This window comes from Rhipicephalus microplus, chromosome 4 (genome assembly GCF_043290135.1).
Source record: "Rhipicephalus microplus isolate Deutch F79 chromosome 4, USDA_Rmic, whole genome shotgun sequence".
Taxonomy (NCBI): domain Eukaryota; kingdom Metazoa; phylum Arthropoda; class Arachnida; order Ixodida; family Ixodidae; genus Rhipicephalus; species Rhipicephalus microplus.
In genome coordinates this window covers 168,506,639-168,525,253 of record NC_134703.1, presented here as the reverse complement: position 1 = coordinate 168,525,253, position 18,615 = coordinate 168,506,639, and the positions used below count along the sequence as shown (strand labels likewise).

The 18,615-nt window shown below is 42.6% G+C and overlaps 1 protein-coding gene across 2 annotated transcripts in view; it reads left to right on the top strand.

Moving 5' to 3' along the window:
* Positions 1 to 18,615, top strand: part of Rbcn-3B (WD repeat-containing protein Rbcn-3B) — a 169,444-nt gene that overhangs the window by 75,748 nt on the left and 75,081 nt on the right. For both annotated transcript variants that reach the window (XM_037423573.2, XM_037423571.2), the window contains 4 exons: positions 4,428 to 4,648; positions 7,167 to 7,362; positions 15,379 to 15,602; positions 17,991 to 18,126. In XM_037423573.2, coding sequence (XP_037279470.1) covers positions 4,428 to 4,648; positions 7,167 to 7,362; positions 15,379 to 15,602; positions 17,991 to 18,126 — 777 coding nt within the window. The remainder of the gene's footprint in view (positions 1 to 4,427; positions 4,649 to 7,166; positions 7,363 to 15,378; positions 15,603 to 17,990; positions 18,127 to 18,615) is intronic.

The window sequence follows — 18,615 nt, the reverse complement described above, 5'->3', positions numbered from 1 at the left end:
GTTGAATGTGTGCTACACCAGTGGACCGAGCTAAAAGGTCACTTTCAAGTCGCAAGACTGGCAGAAAAGTGTTACAGAGCAGAAGTTCTGTATTCTATGTATTGTGACGAGATCAGCAAAACTTATTTGCTCTTTCTGAGACCAGTGCTTTCAGAGGTTCAAAAAGTTAATAAGTCTTTTGAAGCTCACAACACAGATCAAACAAAGCTTTTGGATGATCTTGTACATCTACTGTCATCACTCATAAAAAATGTGGTGATTCCAACTGCGTCAGTGAACGTACACACGATGATAGTGGAGGACTATTTGGATCCCAAGCCGTACTTGGGCTGCTCATTCGAGAAGCACGTTGATGACATGAAAAAAACTCGCTTAGCTACTGATGAAGAGGAGAACCTAAGCAAACGATGCACCAAGTTTATTCTTGCACTCATCGAGCAAATACGTCAAAGGCTGCCGGATAACATCGATATCCCCAGGAAAGTGTCTCAACTAGCAGTTGAAAAGGTTTTGTACGTGCTGAAGCCCTCGCTGGTGCCACTGTTGGAAAGAATGGGTATTCCGAGTACTAAAATTGACGCCATAGAAAGCCAATGGAGAAGCATCACGACTGTAGCGTGGAAGGACACGTCAACGACACAGAAGTTCTGGGGCGAAGTGTATAATTATCGAGACTCTTATGGTGAAAACCCGTTCGGGAAACTAGCAGATTTCGTCATCTCCATGCTAGTACTACCATACTCAAACGCTGAAGTTGAGCGATCCTTCAGCCAGATGAACTTGTTGACGACAAAACTCCACAAAGCAGGCTGTCCCCCAATACAGTTAACGCCATCATGGTCATCAGAGCTGGGCTGAAAAGAAACAAAAAGGAGTGCTTCGACTACGAGCTGCCAGAGAAAACAATCCGTCTCACTGGAACTCGGGATGTGTACAAAGTGGGTGTGAGTGAGCCTTCATCTTCAACAGGCGCTCCACACCAGCCACAGGGTCTGCTAGGCTAAGTGTGAGACTCTAGCCGAGAGTGTGATGATGACAATCTATTTACACTTTGACAGGCGCTCCACACCAGCCACAGGGTCTGCTAGGCTAAGTGTGAGACTCTAGCCGAGAGTGTGATGATGACGATCTATTTACACTTTGACAGGCGCTCCACACCAGCCACAGGGTCTGCTAGGCTAAGTGTGAGACTCTAGCCGAGAGTGTGATGATGACGATCTATTTACACTTTGAGACTTTTACGCTTTTGTGTCTGTGCTGAGAAACTGAGCGCCGCTGTCAGAGGGAGTTCTCCGTGAAGAAATGTGAAAATTCAGCGATATTTTGTGTTCCTACAAGTGTGTTAGTAAATTACGTTCGTTTTCAGCATTTCTGTGTTTATTTTGTATCTATGCTTTTTTTAGGGTCCTACGAAATGCTCATTAGGCTTTAGCGGATAACTTGATGGTTTTGTAAAAAAGTTGAGCGGATTCTAGCAGATTTTATTACCCATTTTGGTGAAATTCTTGCCAACTTAGATGACAACACTGGTAGAGACCCTTATCCTTTCAAGGCTGCACGTGCAGAGGGGGGAAAAAAAAAGAAAGCTGTTGGGGAGAGTCCTCCTTTCTCGGTGCAAAGTAAGCAGCCATTATACCAGCGAAGACGCAGGCGGTGGCACTGCACCGTGCTTCCTACCGGGCTGCAGAAATTAGGTGCCTTTTTCCTCTTCTAACCACTACCACCACCACCATTGTCGTCGTGAGAGGGAAATCGCTTTGCACCGCAGCGCCGGTTTTCAGTTATGTGACCTGCTGAGCGCTTCCTAAATCCTCTCCGCTGGCTGTGTGAGGAGGCCGGCTCTCTCGGCCGGGCATGGCGTGGCTGTAGGTCGGCGCAGGAGTTTTGAAAGAGCCGCGCCAATTGAGCGTCAAACTCCGTAGAAAACGCTATACTTAACACACTACAGTCGTTTTTTTTATAGACTATTTGATAGACTAGTTTAGTTCATTATATCTATTTACTGGTCAATTTTAGTTCATTACAACGATGTTTAAGATGCATGGTTCTCAATGGAGTTTTCAAGGGGAATTTCATTTACTTCGTTATATCTATTATTTTGTTATATCCTGTTACATTGTAGCGAGGTTTGAGTGTATTCAAAATTGTTTGCACTTCCTCTAAACCAAAAAGGATGGCATTTGTGCACACCTTGTTTCAATTTGAAAAAAGTACTGTGCATGTTTGTTGGGTCATGACAAATATGTGCATTTTCCCTAATGATATATGGTATCTACTATTTGAATTTGATTCTAAATTATTCTACCAAAATCACTATTTGCTTCGAACCTAAAATTTACTATTTGCACGGGCCTTGCATTAAAGGGACCCTAATTTTTTTCTTTTAGTTTTGTTAGCATTTAAGCTGGAGCATCATCAAACCATTCACACCACAAATTTAGTGACACTCAATGTACCAAAGCCGCTATGGACAATTAGTATATCATGCCCTCCTTCTCTCCTCTGCCTGGCCTCCTCAACTCATGAGGCATGCTGGCATTGCTGGCAATCGCAGAGCTTTCATGTGCGTGCTCGACGATTTGAGCTTTTGCCAGTCTAGACCTCTAAAGTGGCACACCGACAGGTTTATGCGCAGTCTTTGAGGCCATCACATAGTGCGTCCGGCAGCACGCGGGCCGTCTGGCAACAGGGATGAAAGTCACAGAGTGGTTCACATCTGCTCCGAGAGGTGCCGCCACCCTACCAGCCGATCTTACTTCTGTGCATTCCACAGCCCATGACAGCCAATCAGATCAGCAGCCACGGTGACACAGCTGCTGACGAGCTCTGGCCGTGTCAAGTGGCCAGAGCATCTTGCTCTGAATGGGCGGTAGAAAATGCGTTTGGTCGAGTTGCAACGACCTGCAGCGATTCACAGCTTTAAAGGGTTGTAATAAATCACACATTTTATGCAGAGAGATCAAATCAGTCTCTGAATAACCCTTGCATGTTGGTCTACCGGCCCATTGTGTTTTTGCAAAATCGCCGAAATTGTTTCAGGGTCCCTTTAACATAACAGTGTATTGTCTCCACAAAAATGCAGTCACTGTTATAAAGAATCACTCTTGGAGTTGCAACTAAATGAATTGAACACAAAGTAGGACCAGGGAAAGCATAGGGGCCATCACTTGTTGTCTTCAACCACGGTGTAGTTATAATGACCATATCTAAAATCATTTAAAGCGGATGAAAAATTCCCTTTTTCATTGGCGGGATTTGAAGGTTGTGTATTCTAGTCGTACTGACGGAAAGGGTTTTTTTTTTCATCCACTTTAATTTCAATATATGTTATATCTACAGTACAGTTAAAAATTACGCTGAATTGCCTTGATGCTTTGCTTGGCCTAATTGTCGGTTGGAATTATTTGCTGATGCCTTACTAAGAAATGAGCCCTTCAAAACATTCCCCTTTTTTTCTACACTTCAAGTTGTGCAGCACAAAAAAGAACTAAAAACCTAAATAACAATAGAAACAAACTTTTTTTCATTGTCACTTATATCCTTTCTTTTTTTTTTCATTTTGCATTACATCACTCTTCTAGTGTGAAACATCAACCAGCCCAACCGAAAGGTTAAAAGACAGCATCCAATCTAAGTAGTGGGGCATTTCTGAAAGATGCCAGCATGGTGTGATGCCACCTTTCTTTGACAAGAGAATATTTCGTGATATGTATTGCTGTGCTTTGAACTTATTTTGAGACCTGTAGCAACTTCAGTTTAGCTCACATCCACCGCAGTTGTGCTCGGTAGCTAGCCTGAAGGTCACAGTTTCGATACTGGCTGCAGCGGTTGCATTTGAGAGGAAAAAGAATGCTTGAGGCCTGTCTACTGTGCAATGTCAGAGCACGTCAAAGAAAACCAGGTAGTTAAAATTTCTGAAACCCTTCACTGCAGCGTGCCTTAATCAAATTGTGGTTTCAGTATCTAGCTGCCATCTTGTTCGGACTGCATACGTATTAGCCAGCATAGTTTTTGTCTTCCATGCTTTCTTCACAAAGGATAGGAATGAGACATAAGATGGCTTCTGTCCAATAACTGTCCACTTACTCTTCTGCAGGGAGTTTTAGAGCACTACCGAAGTCAGGAATCGAACCAATTGTGACACCACATTGACTGACAAAACTAAACAGGGTTGTAGTTATTTGGTGGCTCTTTGAAACAGTTCTTCTGTTTTAATATTGTGTACTTTGAATGTGTGGTAGTATACTTGAATGTTCACTCGGACACGTGCTGACTGAGATGTGCGTACTTAACTTCTATCTGCTTTGAATTTTCATTTTATGGTGCTTGCACCATTCACCCACCCTTACCCTTTAAGGGTGGGTGTCACTGCGCTACTAGATTGAAACGTGAGCGCTTTTCTTTGATCATCGTGACTGTGACTGCAGATCACCCGCAGCACCAGCTTCTACACGGCCACACCGGTCGTGTGACATGTCTGCTGTATCCCAACCACGTGCATTCGCGCTACGAGATTGCCCACCTCGTGTCGGGTGGTGTGGACTTCTCGGTCTGTCTGTGGGACTTGTATGCTGGCACCCTGTTGCACCGATTCTGCGTCCATGCGGGTGAAGTCACCCAGCTTCTTGTGCCTCCGAGCAACTGCAGTGTGAGTACCCCTCGGGTTTTTGCATTTCAGATTGTTGCGTGCAGTGCCCATCGCAGTGCATGCTTGTAGATAACTAGGGATGGGCAAATACAGTTGAACCCTTTTATGAGAGACATGCGTCGGGGAGCACTTCTTGTCTTTCATATAAGGTGTCTCTTATAAGCAGATTACGCACTTTCTTATCGACACCTGTTTCAATGTAGGCTCTCTGGTGTCTCTTATATCTAGTTGTCTGTTAAATCAGCGTCTGTTATAAATCCGTTTGACTGTAGTTGTAAGTTGGAGGTACGAAGCGATTTAAAGTGAATACGCAGTGATTTGGTCAAACAATATCTAATTAAATAGTTCAATATTATATATCGCATATAATTAAGAGAAGTTAGAATTTTTGTGACGACCCATCAAACATGCACAATGTTTTTAAGAATTGGAACTAAGCATGTGTAAATGTCAGTTTTTTGGTTCGAAGTGAAATAGAAGCAACCTTGAATAGTACCATATAGTACGTATAGCACTGGGGTAATAGTTATAGCTGGTAATGTGCATTATGTTCTGAAATTTACTGTTTAGCGCATATAAGATTTGGTACATCGCGTGTGTGCTATAGTGAAACCACCTTTACAGAGGAATTATATGTGCCTCAATACTATGCACTCGATCTCAGGTATGCAGAACTCGGATGTATCAAGTTATTCACTATTCTGAACAGTTGATAAATGCTCTTGAATTTTTCATTCAAAAGTATGGGACTATTGCACACATATATCGAACTCTCGCAGAGTGTAGCATCCGATATATTGAACGCTGTGCTGGGACGAATCCCAGAAAGTGCATTCATTCTGACAAAGATTGCTCATTTGTTGGGCTGCATTATAACAAGTTTCAATTTTTCCTCACGCATAGGTGACGAAAATTCAGTGTAATTTGTTTATTTGTTGGTTGCGCAGCATTTGTGAGTGCACCGGCACGTGATGCGCGATCTGTTGAAAGTTGTAACGCATAGACACACTGTTTTTAAAGGAGCCCATTGCCGAGGGCACCAAAATCACATGAATGCGAAGTGGCTCAGCGGCCTCGTCGCTATATGGGCATTCCCTTTCTTGTTTGCTCACGCATGATAGCATGCGGGCCCACAAAACATGGCCTCCGAGATCCACAACTTATTGGCTAATTAATTAGGTATCATTCGATTCGAATTCGAAACTGGAATATTTGTACACTGCTAGAATATATATAAATTATATGTGAAAAGTCATTGAAATAACAAGGGTGCACGTCATAGTTATTCAGAGTAGTAGTACAATATAGAAAACAAGACAATTCAGTGAATATATGGTCTATAATTTTTCATGCATTCTTATACGGTAGACAAACTATGAAACTTCTTGGTTTATTTTAGAAATAAAAAAGCTAAACAAAAAGTCACAGAAAGGGGATAAAAAATAGAATATAGCATAGAATTTATGTTACATGTAATATTGCTTACGCTGCTCGAATGTGAAGTACTATTTGTGTATGGCCTGCTCATGAAGATTTAGCCCTCCATAAATGAGACAGCATAACCTATCTTCACCATTGTTTGTACTGCTGAGATGCGCATCCCAACATTCAAAATGCCTAGCCACTCGCACTTTTTGTTTGAGCCAGGGTGCGTAGATGATGGGTGTCCTCCTCCATTTCATTTCGCTGTGACAAACTTAGATTAATATATGGAGGTTGTCTGAATGAATTAAGCCATACTTGTTATGTAGCGGCTCATCTGAATGATCGGGAGTATTTGTGACACAGGTAAATGAACAGAAGTTAACGTGGACAAAAACTAATTCCTTGCCAGTCTGAACCGAACCTGAAAACTTCGGATAAGGGCGTATTAGCCCAGCACTCTAGCTATTGATCTGCGACGACCACCACTGCGGCTAAATTGATACTATAGCAATGGCTGGGTATAGTGAAAATAATCTCCCACACACCTTTCTCAGCTTCACTGTCTGCTAGTTTTAATTAAATTGTGTTAAATATGACAAAAGTATTGCAAACTGCATTTGGACATATAGGACAAAATTGACAAAGTCTTTGTTTCTGGGCAGTAGATTCATCAACAAAATAATTTAATCACTAGTTTATCATTTTAACTAGTGTTTCTACCTTGAAATCATTGTTAATGTTTTACTTTGTTTTGATATTTGTCTTTGTTGCTGTTATATGTAGTAATAGATTGTTTTCTTCACATGTCACATTGCAGCAGCTGCCAAAAACATCAGCCACAGTACTTCATTTTTTGTTTCCTGTTTGAGAGAAACCCTACCACTCTTGAAGTAACGAACTGAAATTGCAGTTGACACTACATCCTCTAATTGGAAAGCAACATTTGGACAAGTATTATCTCATCTGGTAAAACTGTAGGACTTCAAACGAGGTGTTTCTCTGTATATGACGGCATCTAGCGTATTTTTGCTGTTCCTCTACAGGGTGTCAACAGCTCTAACTGCACTGTGCTGTAATTTTGTCACATTTGCAGACTCGAGTGCTGCAGAGCATCTGCAGTGTTGCCAGTGACCATTCGGTGGCGTTGGTCAGCCTGAAAGAGCGCAAGTGCATTATGCTCGCCTCTCGTCATCTGTTCCCTGTCGGCGTGGTGAAGTGGCGACCCTTCGACGACTTCATGGTGGTCGGTTGCTCGGACGGCTCGGTCTACGTCTGGCAGATGGAGACCGGTGGGGATGCGTGCGGAAGCACCTCGTTATCTTGAGATTGGGTGAACAAGAGTACTGTATATACTTGTTTAAAGAAAGACACGGCTTTCGTATCACGAAAAATGGCCAGAAAATCAGATTTTCGATTTCTGCAGTCCTTCTTCTATCCGAATTCGTAATGTCTCCACTAAAAACTGCCTAGAAGTGCTTTTAAATATTTGTTGCGCTTGCCAAAGTAAAAACAATTATCATGGAAATCATACAAATACGCCAATTTTCGAAAAATTCGTACCTCCGCAACAGTGCACCAGGGCACCATTGCTTTGGGCTCGTTGAAAAAAGCGTTTTTTTTTTTATGTTCATGTTCCCCGCCTTAGCTGGGGTCCTTACTCAAAAACAAGTGCGCAAAAAGCAAATGTTCAAAGCAGTCTGAACGTCGTCTTGAGGCTTCTGATTGGTCGCGTCTGCCATGTTGCTTCAGCACGCCTCGCCATTGGCCGAATCAGGAGAGCCCGTCTGCTGCCGTTGCTGCTGCTTGCGCCTTGGCTTGTTGCGAGGTCGTGGCTGTAGAAAATTACGCCATTTAGTAGTGACGCGTGCACACTCACTGTGTGTGCAATAATAGACGCTCATTTAGAATTGTGTTGTAGTTAGACTTGTCAGACTTCTGCAAGCGGAAGGTCAATCGCAAGGACGCGATAACATCACATTCGTCACGAACATCCCAGATGGGCATCTCGGACGAACTTGTCAGAACGGCGGTGACTGATAGGTTCTGCTTATCATCATTTCGGACTTGTTGACGAACACTACTGCGGAACCGCTATTTGTACTCGTGATCGAACAGGATGTTTTTGAAGCGTTGGGCATCGAGGCCGAGCTTACTGCTCGAAGTTGTGGCCAAGCCTAGGTAACTTTACTCGTGGCGCCGATACGAGATGAACCCAATCTTTGCAGGCTTAGACATTGTGCTATCGGACTAGCCACAGTGTTCTTCGTTGCAAGGAACTAAATTGAATCGCCCCATGGTGTCTTGAAGCTACGGTTGGGCATATTGCGCATCGGCTCGAACCGCCCGACCGAGCTCGTCGTGCAGTGGCTGCGCGTCAGTTCCCGAAATGCGAGATTGAACACGTTGCTCGCCGATTTGTTGTCGCTGAGCCTATGCATACCAGTATCGTATTTACTCACATAATGAAACCACCTTTTTTTTTTCCAGAAATGTTGAAGTCAATTAAGAGTAGGGTTTATTACACGGGAAAAAAAGGTCACAGGAGTTATAACAGGAAAAATTTTGCATGACAGTTTTGCTTGTTCTGGCCCACAAATGTGCGACAAATCTATTTGAAGCCTGAAGCTTTTGTTTTCTCCTGTAACGAATGCACACGGATCGATGCCGAAGTGTCGTTCAGCCGCTCAGTTCCCATGCTCCAGTGCATGCTCAATCAACTGTAAGTTTAAACAGACGTGTAGCTAGCGTATCGGTCGAACGGGCCCTGCGCAGCAGGTGTTCTCAACTGAGTTCACTACGGCAACCACGACATCAAAAACTCAGCGTCATATGGCGACGCGCTGTCGGTGCAGTAGGCACTTTGCATGGCGTCCGAGATGGCGAGCACGAGGCGTAGAAACTCACCACATGCCTGCTATCTCAGAGGCCATGCATTAGTTTGCTGCTTTGTTCTCAGGCCGTTGTGCTTGCGTAGCGCTATAAGTAAACAGGTTTCTCCTGCATTTGCCAGATGGCACTTTGCCGCAAAAGGCATGACTTTTAAATTTTTATTGACGTCGTTCGCATTCGCAATGCTCGCAACTCTTTAGCATGGTTGAAGAACTATGCTTCAACTTTTTATTGCATCGATATTTTTTTATATAATTGCTCAACGTTTAACATTGTTTCAATCGTCAACGGCACTGGGCAGCCCACTTAAATAAAGTGAACAGATACATTACAAAATTTTTTTTCTTTTTTCGAAAGACCGAGGTGGGGAATGGGTTCATTATGCGAGCGGGTTCATTACGTGAGTAAATACAGTTGATTGTGCCTCGTCATCGAATGCCACCACCTTGCATATCATGTGCCGACTTTCCGGACTCTGTAGCCGAGCATATCGAGGTGAAATAAAGCACTGATGATGCAATATTAGGACTGCTTGGAGCCGTGCTTGGTGTCGCCACGAATTCTTGTAAATCTTCTGAAATAATAGAAGCCTTGCAGATTACACTGTCTGGGACCGGGTAAATGGTGAGGTATATCACAGGCGAAGTTTACAAAACAAATGATCTTGAGTGAAGCAGGGAGATGAGTATATATCTGCCCACTTTGCGTCTTGAAAAACACATGTTGCGCTTTCTTGTGTTTGGTGAACGCATTCAAGGGGGGAATGTCATTAGGTGTGAATGTCATTCACTATGCCCATGTAGCTGCAACGAAAATGACATTAACACGTAAAGTCATTCGCAGTGAATGACATTACAGGTGCCGTGGGACAGGAATATAAGTGCCTCAGTTTTTGCTTTGCTGTTTCTGAAAAGCGTGCCCTTTTTGCAAATGGAGACTTTGCGGCTAGTGCAGTAACCTTTGTGCGCCTGGTGACTACAACAGAATCGTTCTGGTGAAAGCCCAAGGCATACGATTCCCCCCATCGGGAGAATAGCGTGCACACGCATGAGCCTCTACCTCCCTCCCCCCCCCTCCCCCACTACCACCACTTTCCGCGAGGCAAAATATGTGTGGGTGCGCATCGCCGTGCTGTGACAATCTGGCAATGCGCACTCACAGCGTCATCTCGCAAGTAATGCTGAAAACACAATAGTTCCGCAGAGATCGCCATTGCCAGTGGTAAGTGGTAAATAAGGATAGCTTGCCGTTTCAACGTTGATGGAAGTGCTCCTTCATGACTCAGTGGCTAAGGTTATGCACTCACAAGCAAGAGGTCAGACGTTCGATTCTATGCGCCGGAATCTTTTACTGAATTATTTTTTTTCTGGCGTTTTCATATGTATATATGTGTATACATATACAGTAAATGACAGATGCCAACAACGCCGATACCGGTGGCAAAATCCAGCCAAAAGTGTTTATATAATTTCTAAAAAAAGAGAACAAAGCCACAAATGAAAGACCACATGTGTAAGAGGCATAACATCATAAAACACACCGAAGCTGATATTGCTTTTGTGTTTTAGAGAAGCAAGGCACCTCAAACTGAAGGCAGCGCATTCAAGAGTTTGTACATTGCAAAAGACTTGAAAGATTATGACTTCTGTGCCTTTCAATGATGGAATATCGTTGGTACAACTTCAAATGTCGCTTTCCCAAAATGACTTTTTTTGGCTATTGAGGTTGCTTGTTTCAGCCATATTTCTGGAACCACTCATCTTATTTTCTTGTCTTTTTTTTATTATGTACGTGAATAAGTTTATGAGGGGGAGACGAGCCCATTTTTTCAATATATATTGTGTCTGTTATCTATGATACCTAATCAAAATTTTACTGATAATATTCTAATCACCAACTCTAAATTTGGTGGTCTGCTAAAGATTTTCAGCAAGGAAATTTATTAAAAGAGCTCTGTCACCCCCTGAGGTATCAATCTGGAAATCATCATAGTTAATTTCACAGTTCCAGCATCTTTTGAAGGCCAGGAATAAGAGAACCAAGTGCACTATTCGGACATACTGCCGTAACTTGAGAACCAGGGAACATAACTTTATGAAATCTCGTAGTAGTTCTAATGCTTTTGCTATGGGTATGTCCTGAAAATGTGATTGAATAAACAAGAAAGTTTGTATCTGATGGTAGCCTCTCCCCTTAACTCTTTCGTTACCACAGCTATCCAAATCGATCACTGGTGATCGGCACTTTGGACCATCGTTGGCATGTTAAATTTATTTCTGGGGCACCCAGCACTTTTTAGTAGTAAGTTCAGTAACTTAACGTTCAGAATAAATTTGAGTTTGCCTGGTTTGGCAACATGGTGATTTTTGAAGACATTTGTGCTAACCAATGCGCGTGTGTTGTTGAAAAAAGGCACATAGCTGGTGAACGTAAAAGAGGTGCGGGCCCCTCGTGCTACGCTACAGTAACATCAAAGTTCTGTAATCAAAAGAACGTTTGCAAGTCAAATATCATATTAAAGCGTCAGCTTCGCAATCTGAAAGTGTTGAGCAGTAATAATTGCCAGAAATTTATGCCCGCTGTTCAATAGAGAGCTGTTGCTCGGAGGGAGAAAAAATTCATTCTGTAAAAAATATTCATGAAGGTCTGCCGCATGTATAAAGTGTGGTGGTGGCCTCGTCAGTCAATTTCCAACAGCTTCAGTTTGGCTTGTATTGTTATATCAGATACAGGGTGGCATCTAGTGTCACTAGTCGCTTCTATGGCGGCCACGTTACGCGCACATCGGTGTGCATCTGCGCTGCAAAAAAAAAAAAAAATGTGCTGCTCAAAACTGTTTTGCAACCATACCTGAACTGAATGAGGATGAGCTTACAGTCCAAGGATGACAGCACCTGCAGTTGTTTATGTGTTTGCTTTCTTTACGACCTCAAATTGTCTCCTCCGCTGCGAGTGCGTAGCTGCTGACCTTTCTGCGCAATCCTATAGGTATTCTGGTTACTTGCAAGGTTCCCAAATTACTGGGGCACGGTGTGCTGGTGCAGGCTGCAGAGCTTCTCCTCGCGACAAGAAGGCGACCGGAGCACATCTCGGCCCTGACTACGGAGCAGCGCAAAATGTTTTAGGACTGCATGCGAAATTGTTCTTTCTTTTAATATGATGAGCAAAAATTCAAATTATTATGATTGGATGCGTGTATTGGAACGCCAACCTGTGCTTAGTCAAGTGGCTCATATAAAAAAGTGGCGCTAAACAAAATAGCGAAATTTCTTGCACATCTGATTTATCGAGGGATTATTCATATCAAAGACATCCATCTATAGTGGAACACTTGCAGGCTTTTATTGAAAAAAAAATAAATGACTGAGAAAAGTGTACAGGTTCACTTGTGTCTTTCGAAATACCAAGCATTGTTTCACTGCGTGGCACGAGCAACCAAGCAGCCCTTTTGTTCTGATTTCCTTTGTCTATATGAATAGAAACATTTCATACGATTTTTTAGACTGTTCCTCGGTCATTTATCTTCAAAATGTATATTTTCAGTTTTTTATATATATTTGCATATATAGTGTTTTTTGTGTCACTGTTTACCAGCTGGGAATCAAAAATGTCACAATTCTCACATTTTTATTCATTCCAAAATTAATTTGTTGCCCGAAAACATATATATTTTAGGGAAGAGCATTTCATTGTAGAAAATTTGGTAGGCTGCAATGCGTGCTGGAGTACTTTTCAAACTGGCAAAAACTATTTTACCGAGACTTATGAAAAAAAATAGCCATTTTTATGCAGTATCGAAAGTGTCGAGGCCTGCACCCTGAACTTGAGAGCAGCCGCCATAGCCCGACCAATAGAACTTGTTTGTGTAATGTCAAGGGTGTGGGTTCTGTTCCCATTGGTAAAAAGTTGCTTTTTCATCCACTTTCAATTCCTGTTATCCTTTAATTACTAGCACACTTCAATTGAAAAAAAAATTTGACAGGTGGCACTGTGTAACAACTCAAGATGACTCGCGTTCAGTATCACTGACAGCTGGCTGATTTGGTAAGGGTTCAGGATTGTGAAGTGGCGCAATGAAAAAAGTGCAACACTGACGATTTGTCTTAATGTCATTTTGCTTGTCAATTCTGCATGTTTCTTCATCGTTTCAAATATTGGAATACAAGAAGGCATTGTTGCACTCATGTATACACAAGTTTAGCTGTGCTGAGCAGTATGTATTCACGTCTTCGGCTCTTTGTTGTTCTGCTTCTTGCTTCTGTTGCGCAGTATTGTCTTGTTGTCAGCATCATGCCTGTACAGATGCAGAAGCACTAGCAGCGACACACACTTTTGCATACCTGCCAACTCTTCTGATTATCCCATAAAATGTACGAATTTTGACTGCGCTTACGATTTTACGAATCTAGCCTAAAATTTTACAAAAAATATTTCATTTCTGATTTAAAAAATAAAATTAGTAATTAGTAAAATTGCATGGCCTCTGCGTTTGGCCACAGCGCATTGCCGTAGCTAGTCAAGGAGGCCACAAAAACAGCATTCTGCTATATTCCGCCACCAGGAGAAGACAATATGTAATTGTGTTATCATGATCACATACCTGCGAAGCCTCCCGCATTGTCCGGGAGACTCGTGTATTTAAAACGTCTCTCCCGTTTGTACGGTTGCCATGAAAATCTTTCCGAAATCGAAGTTTGTGTGCTAGATATGGCAGCTATGACAAAAATGCAGGTCAGTTCGTTCCAGGCATTTCGCGAGCCCGCCGCATTTTAATATAAACGAACTTGAAAGGAGTTTATCTAAATGGACAGTAGAGTCTCAGTGATGCAAAACCGCGGCAGATACAAATTCGTGAAATTCCCCAGCCAAATTCATGTGCCCATTGGGCCCGAAATTCGAATGTTCTAAACACTTTTTCTAATCGCGGTGTGGGATATAAACTTTAGTACCGAAACTGTCCAACGAAGGCCGATCGAGAACAGCGTGCTCGAAGCTACGAAAGTACGCTTGTGACCAGCGCACGCACTGTCTTCTACAGTGTGTGTGGTAGTCCTTGCCATAACAACTGTAGACGAAACCACTGTCGTTCTACGTGGTCATGTATTGTGACGTTACTGACAGAACTCCAGACAGAAGGTTGGCAGGTATGCTTTTGCCACAGTGGCGTACTTGTGTGACCATCCCCGCGAGCCAAAGGGGCATGCACAGTCCATACCTTACAACTTTGCTACCAACTACAGTAGACTCGCGATAATTCAAACTCTGATAATTCAAGCTTTCGGTTAATTCAAACTCCATCATTTGGTTAATTTATACTTTTTGCAGTTTCATACGATAAAATATCTGCTGCTTTCTCACTACTATTTAAAAATTGGCATGCTTATATAGTCCTAAGAGTCTAAAAATGAAAAATAAGCACGTCAGGCTTTCAAAGAGAAAGGTTTTGCTAGTAAACAAATGTTTCAAACGAAGCACATGCATGGTAAACCATGATGCTTCTCAACTGGTATAGAGAGCTTTGTGCTGAACTCACATACCCTCTAGTACTGCACACAACAGCCAATGCCACAGCAGCTGTACCTACTTTCACGCAAGTCTGTAGTTGGCGTGCGCTCATTTTTATGCTCAACAGTATGTGTTGCTGTGTGCAGTAAAGTTAAGAGGAGGCATCGGTTGCATGAGCATAGGCTTTTTTGTTTTGTTTTGCAATTGCTCACTGCTGTTTCCACTCCCATTCACAGTGAAACTTTTTTATTAGGGTGCTTCTCATGTCAAGTTCACTGGCTCTCAGAGGGGTTTCTAATACCCCCTTCAGGCGAAAATGCACTGTCTGCAAGTGTGTCAAATTTGTATAGCATGATTCCAAGGCACTCAGTATTATATTCCTAGAAAGAAAGTTAAAGATTATGTTGTTTCGTCTGAGCTTTATTAATTACTATTAGCCAGCATGTAATTAAATATCCTGAATCCTTGCCTAAAATGCATCATCAAATGTTAGGCCCAAAATTCATAAACAGTTTGTTTTTTGGCTGTATTGATTTCTGGTAAAAAAAAGATACTCTTGATATTGGTCCTGGAACGGGGCACGTTGACGGATCATTGAACATGGTGGTGTCTCCAGCAAAGTGATCATGTGCAGCAACGCACAGCACAGTGGATTTGAATCACCGCTAGTTCCACACTCAGGAACCCTGATGTGCATAATTGTACACACCGCCGCCGAAAGGGATATAGACAACCAAGGCTTTGGCCTTGATTATGTCCTCTCGTGTGTTTGTTTGCTTCATTATTGAATGTTCAATTGGGTTTTCCCCATGAATAGTTACGCCACACCCTATTACCCATTTTCCTTGTGTCCTTGTAGTCCTGTTTTTTCATGACAACGATGCACTTAAAAGACACGTGTGGTCGCGTAGGCCACCTGGATCGAGTGCTGCAGGGCCTGGCGGCGGAGGAGGTTCTGAGTGCGTGTGATGAGCACACTGGCCACCCGGGAGAGCGCATGACGAACCCGGCGGTGCATTTGTTTCGGGGTCTGCGCCACCGCAACATGGCTGCCATCCGGCATGCTGCCCAGCGCGGACTGCACCATCTGCAGCAGCAGCACCACGCTTCACACCACCCCACTCCCGGACACCAGGTTAGAAATGGAGATGTTAATGTGAAAGAGTGAATTAGGTCAGATTGATTTATTGCGCTCTGAAAGTATTGTCGTTTTTTTTTCACCACCGTAGGCATATTAATAGAAGAGAAAATCAAGCTGAGAATTTAATTTGAAATTTTTCGCTAAGTTTTTGTTTTTGACATCACTCAAAGTAAATTTTTTCTACTTTGGTTAGATTGGCTCAATGAAATTCATTAAAATTTGCTATGTTAAGCTTGTGGCTATCTTGAAAGACAATGGGCTTAATTGTTACCAATTATAAACAACGCAGGCGCGAGAAGGTGTTGTCAAAATCAGTGACATCACACAGCAATTTTCGCTAGAATTCCAAGGGGATGTCGCCACCGGCAATTTTCTCTTTGCACGTTTTCTTACTTACCAAGCACCTTCTCGTGGCAAGCATGGTGATTTTGGTATTGCGAAAGGATAATTTACTGATAAGTACAAAAACAACCTTTTTCTTTGTTGGTTTCGTTTTCAGCATACAAACTCGAGCTAGGGAGAGGGATAGCTGACATTCAGCCAGTTGGCAAGTGTCTCATCGTGAAGATAGCATTTGCTCACAGGCAGACTCTGCTAAACAACCTCATCACCTCATTGAAACTTATACATACTCACACAAACATAGCACAAACATGTAGAACTTCACCTTGTATAATCTCTAGAATGTGAATTCTCTGCTTTTGCTGAGAAAGTACATAAGCATAAAAACTGCACATTATGCAGTGTAGTTTTGATGTGTGTGTTTTAGCATATGACAGTAGAGCAAGTAAGCATTGCACACGTGAAGTTCCATCTTGCCTGCAGAGCTCAGTGCGCTCATTGCTCATACTATATGGAGACAGTAGTAAAATTTCATTGCGGAGATGATGGTGAAGCTTTGGCACAAATGTACATCATGGATGAAGGGGTCTGTATTCCCCATAAGATATTATTATTACCACCACTTATTGTTGTGGACTCAGCACTGTGCTCGGCGGCTCTCAAAGTTGCTGTACTCGTTGAAAAAAAGTCGAATACATTGGCTTCGAGTGCTCAGGCTACGAATCGTTCACAAATGACGAGTGCCTAATTTCATTGAGTTTCCTAATATACACTAGAACGAGCTCTGGTGCTAGTATGCCTAATTTCATAGAGTTTCCTAATATACACTAGAACGAACTCTGGTGCTATTGTCTATAGGAGCTGCAATGCACGGCTCTTCAGGAAGCATGGGAATTATGGGTAGTAAACAGATTTGTCTAATTTTCATACTTCTGGCCTGCTTCCGACTCCGTGTGTGTTCGTGTGGCTTGGAGCTGCTTTCTAGAAGAAAGATTCAACAAATGTTCAGCAGTTGAGCTTTCTTACCTTATTCTTTTAGGCTTACTATTTCGAATCGGATCACAAAATTGAAAAGGATTCATTCTTTCTTTCAAAACGAAGCCAATACCAGCAATAAATACAGCCACAAGCACGATTTGCCATCTGAAAGTACGAAGACACTACAAATCTGTGTACTACCCATCATTCTCATGGTCGCTAAACCATCGCAGCACCACCACTTCATTTTAGGAAACTCTGTGCCTAATCTGGCAAAGTGTGAAGTCAAAAGCTTTACATCTGTTTGATACACTGTCTGCAGTCACTGGCTTTAACCCAATAATCAGCCAAGTGTCACCTCCTCTGCCTTGCCCTAGACTTGTTCCCAAGAGTCTCCTTGAAGTGTCCAGAAATAAATGGCCTTACTCAACACTAGTTGATTCCATCCTATTACGGAGTTGCAAGACAGAGATAATGATGCGACAGAGAGGACAACAGCTGTATGAAAGCACTGTCCAACTGCCAATGTGCAAGTGGCCTTTGAGTATTGCATATTCTTGAAGATAACCCACTCAAGGAACATTTAAGATACATAGCCTAAGTCATGGTGTGAGCTAGTATATGCAAATATTGCTATGCCAAGTGACTTTATGTCAATGCCTCTAGGCAATGTAAGGAATGTGGAAGTGTCAGCGTCACATGAGGCTGAAAGCAGTGGAGTGCAAGAAATCTTCGGCGTTCTCACCCTTGAGTAGAAAGCCAGTCCGGCTTCAAAACATCAGGCTTTTCTAAAAAAAATTTTGGTTGCAGTTTTCTCATTTCTCCGTGTGACACTAGTGACTGAAAACAAGTGAAGATGAAGCTTCTGCAATGTTTGAGCATAGTTGGTGGCATCGTTTGTGCCTAGGTATAAAAAAATAATAATGGCCACAGTTAAAAATGCGCATGCAGTAGGTGATGATTCCTTTGTGGTTTGTGGTTGGAGGAGCAGGTTATGCGCGAAGTTATTTGTGAGAAATTGTGGTGCTAGCAAATTACGGAAGTCTCGTCTATTTGATGCAGCATGGAATGGGCCATGAAGTGGGCGACAGTGCGCACGCTCGTTCCCGGGCACACCCGCTCATGATCCAGGGGCTGAGGACCAACCCTGTGGATCAGGACAGTCACGTGCTCTTCTTTGACATTGAGGCGCTCATTGGTAGGCTGCATGGATTACTCGCATGACACATCATGTACATCGCACCACAATAGAGTGTAAAACCAAGGCCACTGTACCAGGACAGCTCCTAGTACAGTGGCCTGCATTCTTATTCTGACAGCTTTAAAATAATGTTTATTGCTTGCTGCTGCACAGTTCTTACTCATATTTTGTCACACATTTTGTACAAAAGCTACGGCCTTATATTTTACAGCCTTATTCATGTTAAAAAAGAAAGAAGAAAGAAACCTATGCATGAATTTTCAAGTGATGCTTCTTTGTGCTTTTTTTCACTTGGCCAGTTGTCTGAAGGGTACATCCACATTACGAATGGGATAAGTTGCCTGCATGTGGTGGATGATAAGACTAGCTTAGAATAATGCATATATGGTGTCACTCAAAATATCTGCCCTGGTATCTTTGTCTACCTAAAAAGTGAGCCAACAAGTACAGTGATTTCACAAAGCAAGAAACACGGGAGAAGAGGGC